The 12,929-nt window shown below is 35.4% G+C and overlaps 1 protein-coding gene across 1 annotated transcript; it reads right to left on the reverse strand.

Moving 5' to 3' along the window:
- Positions 1 to 3,044: 3,044 nt before the first annotated feature.
- LOC110793732 (regulator of G-protein signaling 1) lies at positions 3,045 to 11,620 on the reverse strand. The gene is made up of 11 exons (XM_021998633.2): positions 11,355 to 11,620; positions 10,663 to 10,783; positions 10,506 to 10,569; positions 10,313 to 10,397; positions 10,052 to 10,125; positions 9,329 to 9,520; positions 8,413 to 8,501; positions 8,048 to 8,283; positions 7,353 to 7,477; positions 3,910 to 4,031; positions 3,045 to 3,416 (listed from the first exon to the last, which is right to left on the reverse strand). The coding sequence occupies exons 1-11, from the start codon at positions 11,435 to 11,437 to the stop codon at positions 3,210 to 3,212; spliced, it is 1,398 nt and encodes a 465-aa protein (XP_021854325.1). The 5' UTR covers positions 11,438 to 11,620; the 3' UTR covers positions 3,045 to 3,209.
- Between the last annotated feature and the right edge of the window lie 1,309 nt (positions 11,621 to 12,929).

Genomic DNA, 12,929 nt, shown 5'->3' on the forward strand with positions numbered 1-12,929 from the left:
CATATTCCAACCCATTATTCTCATTAACATGATTATAAAGACATGCCTCCCATTTACTACTATTTGATTCTAACAGATCATAATCTTGTTGTTGTTGTTGTTGTTGTTGTTGCTGTTGTTGTTTTTGTCGTTGTTGTTGTTGTTGTTGTTGTTGTGGCGGCGGCTTGGGGATGACCCTAAACACCTCATCTACCATGTCGAATGACAATAAGAAATGTTCCCTTTTTCCTTTGATGCATAATATTGCCTTAAAGTTGAGTATCCTACCTTTGGCATTCGAAATTGCTATAGTTCTTTGGTGCCAAATTGATTTGTCAAGAGACTGAAGAGGGCCTAAATCATTCAGGCTATGCCACTGACCATCGCGTACAGAATAAACATCTACATCTAGGCACGTCCAATTTATGAAATTATTTGTCGTAATTAAAATGATTTTATAATCATTTCTTGTAGAATCAAACCCAAAACCACACATTACACAAGATCTCATTTCTTGATAATGTTTTACATTGTGTGATCCTACTAGAGGCACATCTACCAACTCTCGAGTGGTTGGGTTAAAAATAATAATTTTCTCACCCTTATTCCATTTTCTTACATATAAGCAAATTAGTCCATGACAAAAGTTTGTAACACTCACAGTATTTCCTCCTGTAATAACCTCAACGTCAAACTTGGATGTCAAATTGAAAGTTCGGTTTTGAGTTAAAGTGAAGGAATTGAAGGTGAAGGCACATTCTTCCATCAAAATAGGTGATGTAGTAATTCTGGTGAGGTAATGTCTCATGGCGAATTGAGGGTCTTTGATAAGACGTAGCCATGACTTACAAACACGGGTTATTCGTATCAGGGTTTTTGCAGGGAGGGAGATGAAGATCTTAATCAACAAATCTATTGGTAGATTATCAATTCGTGGAAGGTGGACACGAGTAGTCGACGTAGTCGTACATGCACCTTCTTCAAAACGCAACAATTTATCTACAAAATGCAACTTTGCTTTATTAAAAAGAATAGAAACAAGTCGTTGACATGTACTTCCTCCGTCTTTTATTACTCGCAACGTTTGTTAGTTTCACGCATGCCGATGCACAACTTTGATCATTTATATCTTAAATTCTCTTTATGCAAAAATTATAAAAAGTTGATATTTTGAAAATACACATTGAGACGAATCTAACAAGATCCCACATGACTACGAATAGTCAAAGTAGATTATATGAATAGTGGCAAAAGTCCAAACATTGCGAGTATTAAAAGACGGAGGAAGTACTAAACAAGATATTCAGGGGGAAATAAAAAAAATTGGCAATATCAAATCCCCTGTAAATTTGATGGTTGTTTGTACGTACTAGTCAAAGATTTACTCTTAGTCTTTCGTAAACTCTCAATTGTCATCCCTAAATTTTCCCCAATCTACTAGAAATAAATTTAATTTCAACACTATCCAAATTCAACTTTTTAGCTTCCCTACCCAAACCCTAACTGATCATATAATAGAGTGTAAACCGGAGAAATCGAAAGAATTGATGTCCGCGGCAGAAGACAACTAACATGGTGAACAAGGAAGGAGAACAAACAAGAAAAATTCATATGTATATAAATAAGTGTCACTTTTCCATATAAATAAGAATTGATGTCCGTGGCAGAAGACAACGAACATGTATAAACAAGGAAGGAGAACAAACAAGAAAATTCTTGTTCACCGGGTTCTTTTTCCGTTCATAAATAAGTGTCACTTTTCCATTTTTGTACTTTTCTCACTTTTCCATACATTTACACTTTTCCCAATTTTCTATAAATCATAATTACCTTTACTTACACATTCTACACTTTTCCACTTTTCAATCCCCAAATACACTTTTATTTGTACTTTATTCAACTAAACAATTATCTACTTTATCCTTTCCCAAAAAAATATTCTGATCGACTCTTACAGAACGGAGGGAGTACTATGAATAATAATTCATATTAATATCAGATCATTTACGTACTACATATGTACGGAGTACATATTTAGAAACAGGTATGAATATCAGTTTTCCGGCGAATCATAAAAGGGGTAAAAAAAAATCTCGCCGGAATTTCATTTTTTCGGTGATTTTCCGGCAGCCAGATTGGTGGGGAGGGGGGGATGAGAGAGAGGTGAGGGAAAGGTAAGGTGAGAAGGGTAAAAAAAATGAAAGGGAGGGGTAAAAAAAATATAAGGGTAGTTCTGTACTTTCGCTATAAATAGTAGGGTGATATTAGCGTGGGCGGGCGTCGAATAGCGATACACTAAAAAAACAAGTGGCACGCACAGTATTACCTAATACGTGGTGCACTTTTAATACATGAAACGGGTACGTGTTACGCACCCGAATTATGTTAAACAAGTCCAAAAACAGTACGAGTACCATTCCAATTAATACGCAACTCAAGGGAAACGGGTGTATAAGGTAGACCTGCTCAATGGGATGGGGGCCCATTAAAAGCCCGAGTCCAGCCCATTTTGAAACGGGTTCCCCTTTGTTTTTTTAAATAGGCTGAGCTCGATCTTAAAGGAGTGGATTTTTTAACCAGTAGTAGTATATAGTAAGAAGAAATAACTATAAACAAAATAAAAAAGGGGCTAGGCTGAAACGGGCTCAAAGGGCTTAAGCCCAGCCTGACCCATCACAGATCCTTGTGCAACCCGACCCAGCTCAACCCACTGGCCCACCCCGGCCCGTCCCTAACCCGGCCCGTCCCTAACCCAGCTAGTTGAACAGGTCTAGTATTAGGTAACACTGGCCACGCGCGCCTGCACGAACATAAAATAAAAATTATGTACTCCCTCCATCCCTAATATACTCGACCTGTTTTGACCGGACACGCTCGCCAATGGACAATTTTGATCACCAATTTCTTTAACTACATATTATAAAAACTTATTAATATTTTGAAAATATACATTAAGAAGAAACCAACAATATATTATATACTAACATTTGTTTTCATATACTAGAAATAAAATAAGGTCAATATGAATTATGTGAATAGTGCAAAAAATCAAACCGAGTCGAATATTAAGTGGCGGAGAAAGTATAATATTAATAAAATTAGTAGCAAAGTATACATCAATGGTTCAGTAATCTGTATCAGATAATATGTAACATGTAATCTGAAACTACCAGCAGCTGTATAATATAATATACATCATTTACTTGTAAGATAATGTTGATCGATGATGATCATTGTTGTGATGGAGTAAGATCAGAAGCTTTGAAGAGATAGTTTTGGTGAAAAGGATCATCAGCTGCGTGAACATAACTGAGTCGTGGAGTCACATTCCAGCTCACTGACATAGACGACTCCAAATCACCATGGCTGTTTGCTTTTGCACCAGCTTCTTTAAACTTCATGTAGTACATGGATGACCAGTAATCCCTTCCCAAGTTCTGTCATTTTTACAAGGAATTATAAAAGCTGGTCAAAAGTGTTTCTGTATTTGTGAGTGATAGTAGAAACTAAGGATGCGTTCTATTCATCTGATTTTCACTTATTTTTCTTCAACTTATCTTATCCGAACTTAACTGAATTTATCCGAACTTATTAAAACTAATTATCAAAACTTATTTTAGTTATAAATTGAATTTGGTCAACCTTTATTTTTCCTAAACTTATCTTATCTGAACTTATTTTTCCCAAAAGTGTAAATAAGGTGAACATAACAGACCAAAGCAAAAAAATAAGGCTTCGTTCTATTGGACTTACTTTGACTAAAATTATATCTGAACTTATTTTATCTGAAATAAACTTATTTGTATATGAAAATGTCTGACAAAAAATTATTTTTGCAGAACTTTATATTATCCGAGCTCATCCAAACTTAATTGAATACCTATCTGAAATAAGTAAAAAATAAGTCGAACGTAACAGAGTTTAACTTACCGTTTTTATCAATTGCAACAGCTCATTGAGAGCAGTTTTGAATAAATTGGGATGAGCAAGATCACCAGAATTCAAAATTTGTTGTCGAGTGCGGTGGGATATGTTCACTTCCATTGGAGCCCCTGACATTGAATAGTTTCCCGTGTTATTAAGCTTTCATTAAAAAGTTTGTATCAAGCTTTCATTAAAAAGTTTGTATATACTTCCTCCGTCCCTTAATATTCGCAGCACCGTGACACATATACGTTTTCCTAAACGCCTTTTAATATATTAGTATAGATAAGTGGAGCTTGAGATGGAAACAAGGGAACCAGTCCATGACATCCCTTGAAGTTGATAGCCATATTTCCAATCTTTAGGTGTACCACTTATGTCGACCAATTTTAACTCTTGACTACGTAGATCACAACGAACAAAAGCCTGAATGGGTTTACCTATACCAATCAGTATTTGTGATTCATCCTCCGAAAAAGCATACGGCAATGGAGGGTTATATGAACATACACTTGTTGAAATTCCAAGAATCCTATCGCGTCTTAATACACTTTCTAAAGCTTGTTTGAGTGAGAGACGATGAATCAATTTTACCCATGATTAGACCTGGTTATTGGACAGGGTAGTCCAATGGATATAGGGTTAGGGTCAAGTTAATAGGGCTTTTATTGGGCAGGGCTCTTATTGGACAGGGCCTTTATTGGACAGGGTCATTATAAGGTCAAACTTATACTACAATTATTTTGAAAATTAAAATAGTAATGATAAAATTACGTGTATAGCTTCGTATTTACTTGTACTTGCACATGGCTCTTTTGTTTTTCATTTTTCATTGCTCGTTTATTGACCCGCCCACTAATGACCCGCTAATGACCCGCTTTTGACCCGCCCATTATCGACCCGCTAAAACTGACCCTTTCAATACCGGACCCTCTTTTGACCCGCACCGACCCTGACCCGCCCCGCCCGATAACCAGGTCTACCCATGATCGATTCTTCTTCAAAACCCATACGTCCATTGTATACTCTTTAATAATCTGATATTCAAACCTAAAATTATACTTTACGAGATGCAAACAACCCCTTAACTCAACTAACGTGCTAATTTTGTACGAGTACAAATCTTCATTAGGCAATGGTACTACCTCATCACACTCTTCACTTTCCAAGTTAAACCCAAATACACAGTTTTTATTATAAGAGGGGTTTTCTCGACTACGACCTATCCAATACGACACATTGTTAGAATTAACAATTGTATGATTGCATTTATATCCATATGGAGGAGGAACTTGTATTCTTTTCCATGAATTTCTCTTTGAGTTGTACACCCAAGCTTTACCAACAACATGATCATCTTTGTGTGGAACTGAGTAAAATATTTTAAAATCGTTTCTCACGAAATCATAACCAAACCCAACCATATGATCACTAGTGTAATTGCCATAGTTTAATACCAATTGAGGTATGTTGTTAAACGTGGTGCCGATTATAGGGTTACATACCGATAACCTTATTGTCTTTTCCAGTCTGGGACCGTAATCTATTTTTCGGAAACAAAGCAAGCCATTGCTAGAACCAACAACGGTAAAATCCCTAGGAATAGAACATCTACCTAGCTTCTTGAGCTTCAAAGTGGTAGAATTATCGTCAAAATTTATCGAATACAAGTGAGATGATGAACTATAAACATCAAAGAGGATCAAGGAGGTGGATTTCCTATTATGAATTAGAAATTGGCTAGTGTGAGATTTTATGAAGTAAGGGTTGTTAATTTCATCACGCCAACGCTTACAAACGTAGCAGATATTCATTCAAGAATATTAGATTCGAGCTTTGATGGAAGGCGACCACAACCTATGTGATCTGGAGATTTGTCTGCCTTGATGAATAAATAAAGAGAGATGATAAATATTATAGCAATTAATAGAAGGGTATTCATTATTTTATTTTATTTATTTATCGGAGATTTGTGATTATATTGGTGATCTTTATAATGAATTGGAAGCCTTAAATCAAGCGATAAATTAAATATCCTAAAAACATAGGAATCTATTATGAGAAATCCAATTACGGAGTAAAAGATAAGTAAAAACGATATTCTTTTGTGAGGGATTGCGCAGTGCCAACTAATAAGACACTTTGACACTTTGTTTAGTTTCTCGTTTAATTAGTTAATATAAATTGTAATTACGAAACTAATATTCAGAAGTATTTTGGTAGTTTCAGAATCATATATCAAGGGTGAATCATAATCTCTAGAATTAATTACTTCTATCTTTCACAACTAGTCTGGCCACGTAATGCAGCACCAGTCCTATTTAGAAATGTTTTGATAGGTGCCGTACTCTTTTAATCTGAAAACTTTACAACTAATCTAATTTAAACAACTTCTTATCCCTAAACTAAACTTATAGCCCTGAATTCAAAAGTATTTGTTTGAATTTCATAGCCCCGAACTGAATATTACTTACTCCCTCCGTCCCAAAATATAGTGCCAATACTTGACCTGTTTTCCTTATCGGGCCGTCCCTTAATACTTGACCTGTTTCTAAAAATGGAAATATTCTAACAATATTATATTATTTCTCACTCCACCCCTATTAACCCACCTACCCCCTACTCCATACAAAAAATAATTAAAAATTCAACCTCTACTCTCCCCCAACCCCACCCCTTTAACATTTCCCACTAACTACATTAAAATAATACTCCACTATCAACTACTACCTATTAAATTAAATAAGTCAATTCAAGTCCCTTAAACTCTGTGCCGGTCAAACTGGGTCGAGTATTCCGGGACGGAGGGAGTACATAATAAATGGCCTCAAAAAGACAAAAACCAAACACATGGATTGAACAAAAGCCAGAAAGTACAATTTTTAAAGTAAAAATTCTGACTTTAGGAGTATATTGGAATTATAATTTGTGCTTGAGTGTATTATGGGTAAAAACTAATGGTTTAAAATAGAAATCGGCACAACATTTAGAGACACCATTTTAGAAAAAACAGGAGTTATATTTTGGGACGGAGGGAGTAGTAATTATGTTAGTAGTGTGCATTTTCAGCTTAATAGTCTCGAACTGAACTAATTAGCTCTAGCTAAACGATACTGATCCTATTAGCTCTAGCTAAACGATACTGGACTTATAGAGTTATAGGCCCTAAACAAAATTTATCTGAAACTATGTTCAGCTGAAACTCATTTTTCTAAGGTGGAAATACCAGGGTCTAAGCCACCTAACAAATTCACTACCAAGAGGTTGGTTAAAAGTTGATATAGAAAATTCCTTAAGCAGCAACAACTTTGGCCACTAACAAGATTACCGAAACAAAGCGGCTTAAAATGTCAGTATTATATCTGATTTTCGGTGATGTGTTGGATATAAAATCAGGCAAATATTTTTAATTGGAGTTTTTTTCATGCAGATCGATATATCTGACTCACCTGCAACGATGTACTTTTGAATAATGTGCCTTGCCATATAGATTCTTCTTACGGAGTCATCTGTAGGTAATTCCCCGAGCTCCAACACTTCTTCATAAAAGTGAACACTCTCACCAGCCAAACAACTGCACCTCAAAGATAAAGAAAAACTCATTGTCGTCTCAAATGGTCTTTGAAGAATAGCAAGAAATGGTATTGTTGATTATTGTATTAATTAGTAACTAATCTTGAACCTAGAAAACTCAATATTTGATGGCTAACCAAGGTGTACAGAGGACTCCTATATAACTAGGTAAATCAGTTCATGTAGACGTTCGACAAATCAAGGAGAATTTAGGCTCCTTTTGGTTTTGTGTAAAATGTTTTCAGTGCAAAATGATTTTCCATGGGAAACATTTTCCAAGGTAAAACACAATTCCAAACTAGTTTTTCTTTGTTTGGTTCCTTAAAAGAAAATGGGAGAAGATGGTGAAAATTGAAGGGAAGAAGGGAGAGGGAGGTGAGGAGGAAAGGTGGAAAAGTGTTTTCCACCTTTGAGAGAGTTATGAAAAATTATTTTTCATCTCTTGTAAAATCAAACAACGTAAAATGATTGAAAGGGAGAAATTCTTTATCCATGAAAACGTTTTACACCCTACCAAACGGAGCCTTAGAGAAAATACCCCTGAATCAACTAAAAAAGCTTAGGAAAGAACCTGTCAGCAAAAGCCATGAAGGATTGACGAAAACTTTTATTCAAAAGAAGCTTATCCAAAGGGTCATTGCAATCAACAGGTGTTGTTTGTCTCTGTAGTTGAATCCCATTGTTAGGAATGCCTAAAGCTTGACCCATGCTTTCGTATCTCGGGCACTCCCGTTTCCTCAAGCTTATTTGTGAGAGAAGTGGTTGCGAACTTGAATAAGTGAAGAATGCCAATATGAATATGCTTGTCTGTGGACCACAACATTTTCCTGAAAAACATTAGTTTGACTGAACTATAAGACGAGTTTCAGCTTAAATAAAGATATAGACTTGAATGGTCACAGACAACAACCCGTCAAGAGGGAATAAGTTGAGTACCGTAATTGCAAGCAGCAACCTGGACCCAACTCGAAGCCATTCAACATCTTCGTGAATTTCATTCAGAATGTAGGCAACCACCCAGAAAACTGAAAATAGGACGCAAAAGAACACAATTGTGTGATTACATGCAGGAATAGGCAGTCAGCTATAAATTGAATCCATTGAATACAATATAAGCACAACCAAAGTGATTTGAGAAGTCAAATACTCAAGAAGAAGAGAGCTCACATGGAGGATTTCCCTCAACTCAACCCCACTGACTGCGAAATCTGAACTAGGTTATGATTGTTGTGTAATGACGTTGTTCAGTTACCTTAGGTTATGAATTCAGCGATAAAAGGCACATTTGAAGTAAGTGACGGGGAGCTAAAGATCATGCTAGAAGCTGAGGCGCAAATATGACTTCCAACTTCAAAATACTAATCATTAATAACATACACTTAGGCTCCGATTGGTTTGATGTAAAACGTTTTAATTGCAAAATGTTTTCCATGGAAAACATTTTCCAAGGGAAAACACAATTCCAAACTAGTTTTCCTTTGTTTGGTTCCTTAAAAGAAAATGGGAGAAGATGGTGAAGATTGAGGGGAAGAATGGAGAGGGATGTAAGGAGGAAAGGTGGAAAAGTGGAAAAGTGGTTTCCCTCCCTTTCAAAGGTTTTTCCACCTTTGAGGGAGTTATGGAAAATATCATTTGTCAAACCAAACAACGTAAAATGGTTGAAAAGGGGAAAATTGTTTTCTATGAAAACATTTTACACCCTACCAAAAGGAGCCTTAGGAAGCATTTCAAACTTCATATTCTTAGATATTGAAGTATTAGAAATTGACAAATACGGATTTGGAACTACGAGGTTTGCATTTCTTTTATCTGAGATTTGGACCTTGTGCATAAATTAAAAGAAGTAGCATACCAACAGAAAGCGTAGAAACAACTACTCCCCGCCAAAGGTCTTTGAGTTCGTCAAATCTGAAATTCACATGCTGAATGGACCTTGTCAACCCAACAAATGCAACAACATATACAGAGTGTAGGACCATCATTGGAGTGACCCACCGGGCAGACATTTGACATCTATAGTTTAATGGTTTCTTCAAGTGTATAACTGCAGCAGAATATGCATAGTGAAATAAATAAATCAGAAACGGAAGAATCGTTAAGAGACTCCCATATGTAGGGAAGAACTGGACTAAGAAAAACTAAGCACACTAATGAGTAATGAGACTAATGACAAATAAACCTCAGTTCTATACTAACGGCTTTGATACAGTCAGCATCTTGCTCAAGAACACGATGACTTTAAAAATCCTTCCACAGAAGAAAGAGATACACAGCCAACAGCACAAACTAAGCCATATTACATGCATCTTATATTTATCTATCTTCTTCTGAAACTGTTAGAATGGTTGAGACACATTTTTAGCGATTTTACCCCCACAAAGTTCATAATATGCAAATAAAACCTCTTTTTTGGTGGAACTAGCCACACGACATCCCCACTAAAAACAGAATTCGAACCAACATTACTAGAACATAGTGATCGATACTTAATACCGACCAAAGTAGCAAATATCCAACTTATTACAAGAGAGAAAAAGCAAGCAACAAAAATGGTCAATAAGATCAGTCCACTTACGCGCAGCTCCAGCAACCCAAGGGAGTAGAGCCAATGGGAGAAAAATATGTGACCTTATAGGTGGTAACCGCTTCCTGAGATATGAGAATTCAAAAAGTTAGGGTGTATGCCTCGGTACCCAAATAAAGATTCCATCAGAAACTGTCTTATTACTTCATCACTACATCAGTATGAAGGCAACAGGAGATTTTACATGGCTATCTCTTAGTCCGACAATTTTATTATTGAAATTTGATTTCAATGTCATTAAGTTTGACTTACTTGACAAAAATGAAATAGAGATGGTAGACCTGCACTATGCGGCAGCTAAGCAATAAACCAAATCCAAATGGTCCTTCAAGCCAAACTGTAGTCAAGAAGCGCAAAGAAGGTATAGATTTGTACAAAAGAATAAAAATGAGAAAAGAAAGAACATTCAAGTGATTCAATTACACATGGCAGAAGATCATACTACCTGCCCAAAAATAGCAAGACTGCCACCAATGTCTTCTCTCAATTTTGATCAAATTGACTGACATCTATGATGAATCAATCAAAACAGCTTATGAGTTAGAATAATCGTACCAAATCAACGAGTAAACAAATTGACCGAAATGTATATGCATCCTTACCACAACAGATACCAAAAAGTTGATGCTAGCTAGAATCTGCATAGCCGGAACCCAAAAGGCACTGCCTTTCGGAATTGACAACTTGTAAAACAGGAACGGGAATGCTGAACGGGCAAGAAGCCTATACAAGAAAGGAACGTTTTTATATGAAAATATACAACCAAACCAAACCAAACAAAACCATCAAAGCATAATACAGTACCAGGCCTAATTTCTTTGGCTACATGTTCAAAGCTTTGGCTAATTGTTAAAATCATGGGGTTGGTACGAGTACCCAAGACCTCGGATCGAATCTCATCTAAGTCACTAGTCACAACTAGCAGTGTATTCAACATTAATTTCAGAGAGGGGGATCAACAAATTTCCTTGCTGAACTAATTTTGATTGGTTATAGTACCATTACCCTAGCTAAAGACTAGACAATAACAAGCAATCCCTAAACCAATTCATGAAAAACCCATCAAAAGTTAACATCAAATTAACCAAAAAGGCAAAAACCCACATCAGAAAAGTAATCAAAAACAGTAATTAAACAAGTTTTAGAGGCTAATTAACCCAAAAGCAACATAAACAAGCAAGAATCTTTGGGAAAATGAAGCAAATTCAAAGGACAAGAACCAAAATTGATGAAGTAATTAGTAATAATAATAAAGAAGAAAATGATTAAAAAAAAGGAGGGAATTTGAACATACAGTAAAAGGGAAAGAGCAGATACAGAAACAGCAACATAGTCAGTTGGGCAACCTCCACTTTCTGCACATCCTTTCATCTTCATCACTCTTATTAACAATCTATCTCTACTTCTTCTTCTGTTGCTGCTACTGCAACTTGGTTGATTGAGCTTCCATTAAAGTATTGAACTTTCTCTCTCCTCAATTTGGTGATGGTGAGTCCAGTCAAAAAGGGTCTAAAGGGTGGTGTCAATTTCAACGTAAAGACAACCCGGTTTGTTCATTCCTTTGAAAAAAATGGTTACTAGGAGCAAGGATCTTGTATAACGTGATTGGCACGTGCTCTTTCTAGAAGGAAATACTCCATCGGTCCCTAGATGTTTTTCCGTCTCCATTGTTTTCTTGGAATGACGTTGCAATTAGGTTCACTTTATTTTCTGTTATTTAATGAAAAAGTTTTTAAAAAAATAAGGGATATCTAATTGTGGATTATGGACTACAATTTATAATTAAAATTAGAATAGGTTTCGTGCATGTATGGATATTTTAAAATTATTATATGACTATTTTTTTTATAAAGTCTTTGACACGGATATTTTTTTCCTCTAAAGCTACTACTCACACGTAATTAATAAATCTTGAACATATTCATTTCATCATCTAATTAAAGTATGCCTCGTGCACGCACGGACGTTAAAAAAATTATTACTTGACCATCTTTTTATAAAGTATTTAAATGAAATATTTCTCCATCAAAGCTAATTATATTGTAATAAATAAATATTGAACATACTCTAATATAGGAAATTCGTCCTACTATGTATTACAAATTTTATATACGAAGTACTTAATATGCTACGGAGTAATTTAACCAAAATATTCAATATGGTTAATACGCTAATTTGATCAAAATATTGAGCAGATATATTTTTTGTGATTGATATAACGATTTGGCTAAAATATTACCAAAATTATTTTTAGCAAATTATTATTATTATGTGATATCTATTATTTTTCTATTACTTTGACTCGCTTTTTACACGTACATTAAAAAAATACTCCGTAATAACGTAAAAGTAAGTCAAAGTTACTAAATATAAACTTTGAATTGAAGTTTATAAAACTCGACTTAGTTGGTATATATAGTATGTTCATTCATTTATTAGATGGAATATTATTGCCTATAAAATACTTTTATGTTATCATCAACCAACCAAGAAGAGGTTGATATGGTTTCATAGTCCAATTAGGATAATGACTCCTTATATGGATTACAATTAGGATAACGACTCCTATTCAATATTTCTATCCCTTAACCCAGGTTAATCAGCTTAGCTACATGATATGCCTACATAGTTTTCGCTCGAGTCACTCAAAGCAATCGACTCGTTCGAACTCCATGAGGATCCAGAAGCCATAGACACTATCTACTGGAATGGAGAAGCATCTGGTGGGTTCAGCATAAAGTCAGCAATGCAATTGATAAGAGGGATGCCAATAGAAAATTCTTCAAAAACGTGGAAGCAGCTATGGAGAACTCCAATTCCACAGCGTATCAGATTCTTTTTATGGCTAGTTACTCACGACAGATTAATG

Source organism: Spinacia oleracea, chromosome 1 (assembly GCF_020520425.1).
Source record: "Spinacia oleracea cultivar Varoflay chromosome 1, BTI_SOV_V1, whole genome shotgun sequence".
Classification (NCBI taxonomy): Eukaryota; Viridiplantae; Streptophyta; class Magnoliopsida; order Caryophyllales; family Amaranthaceae; genus Spinacia; species Spinacia oleracea.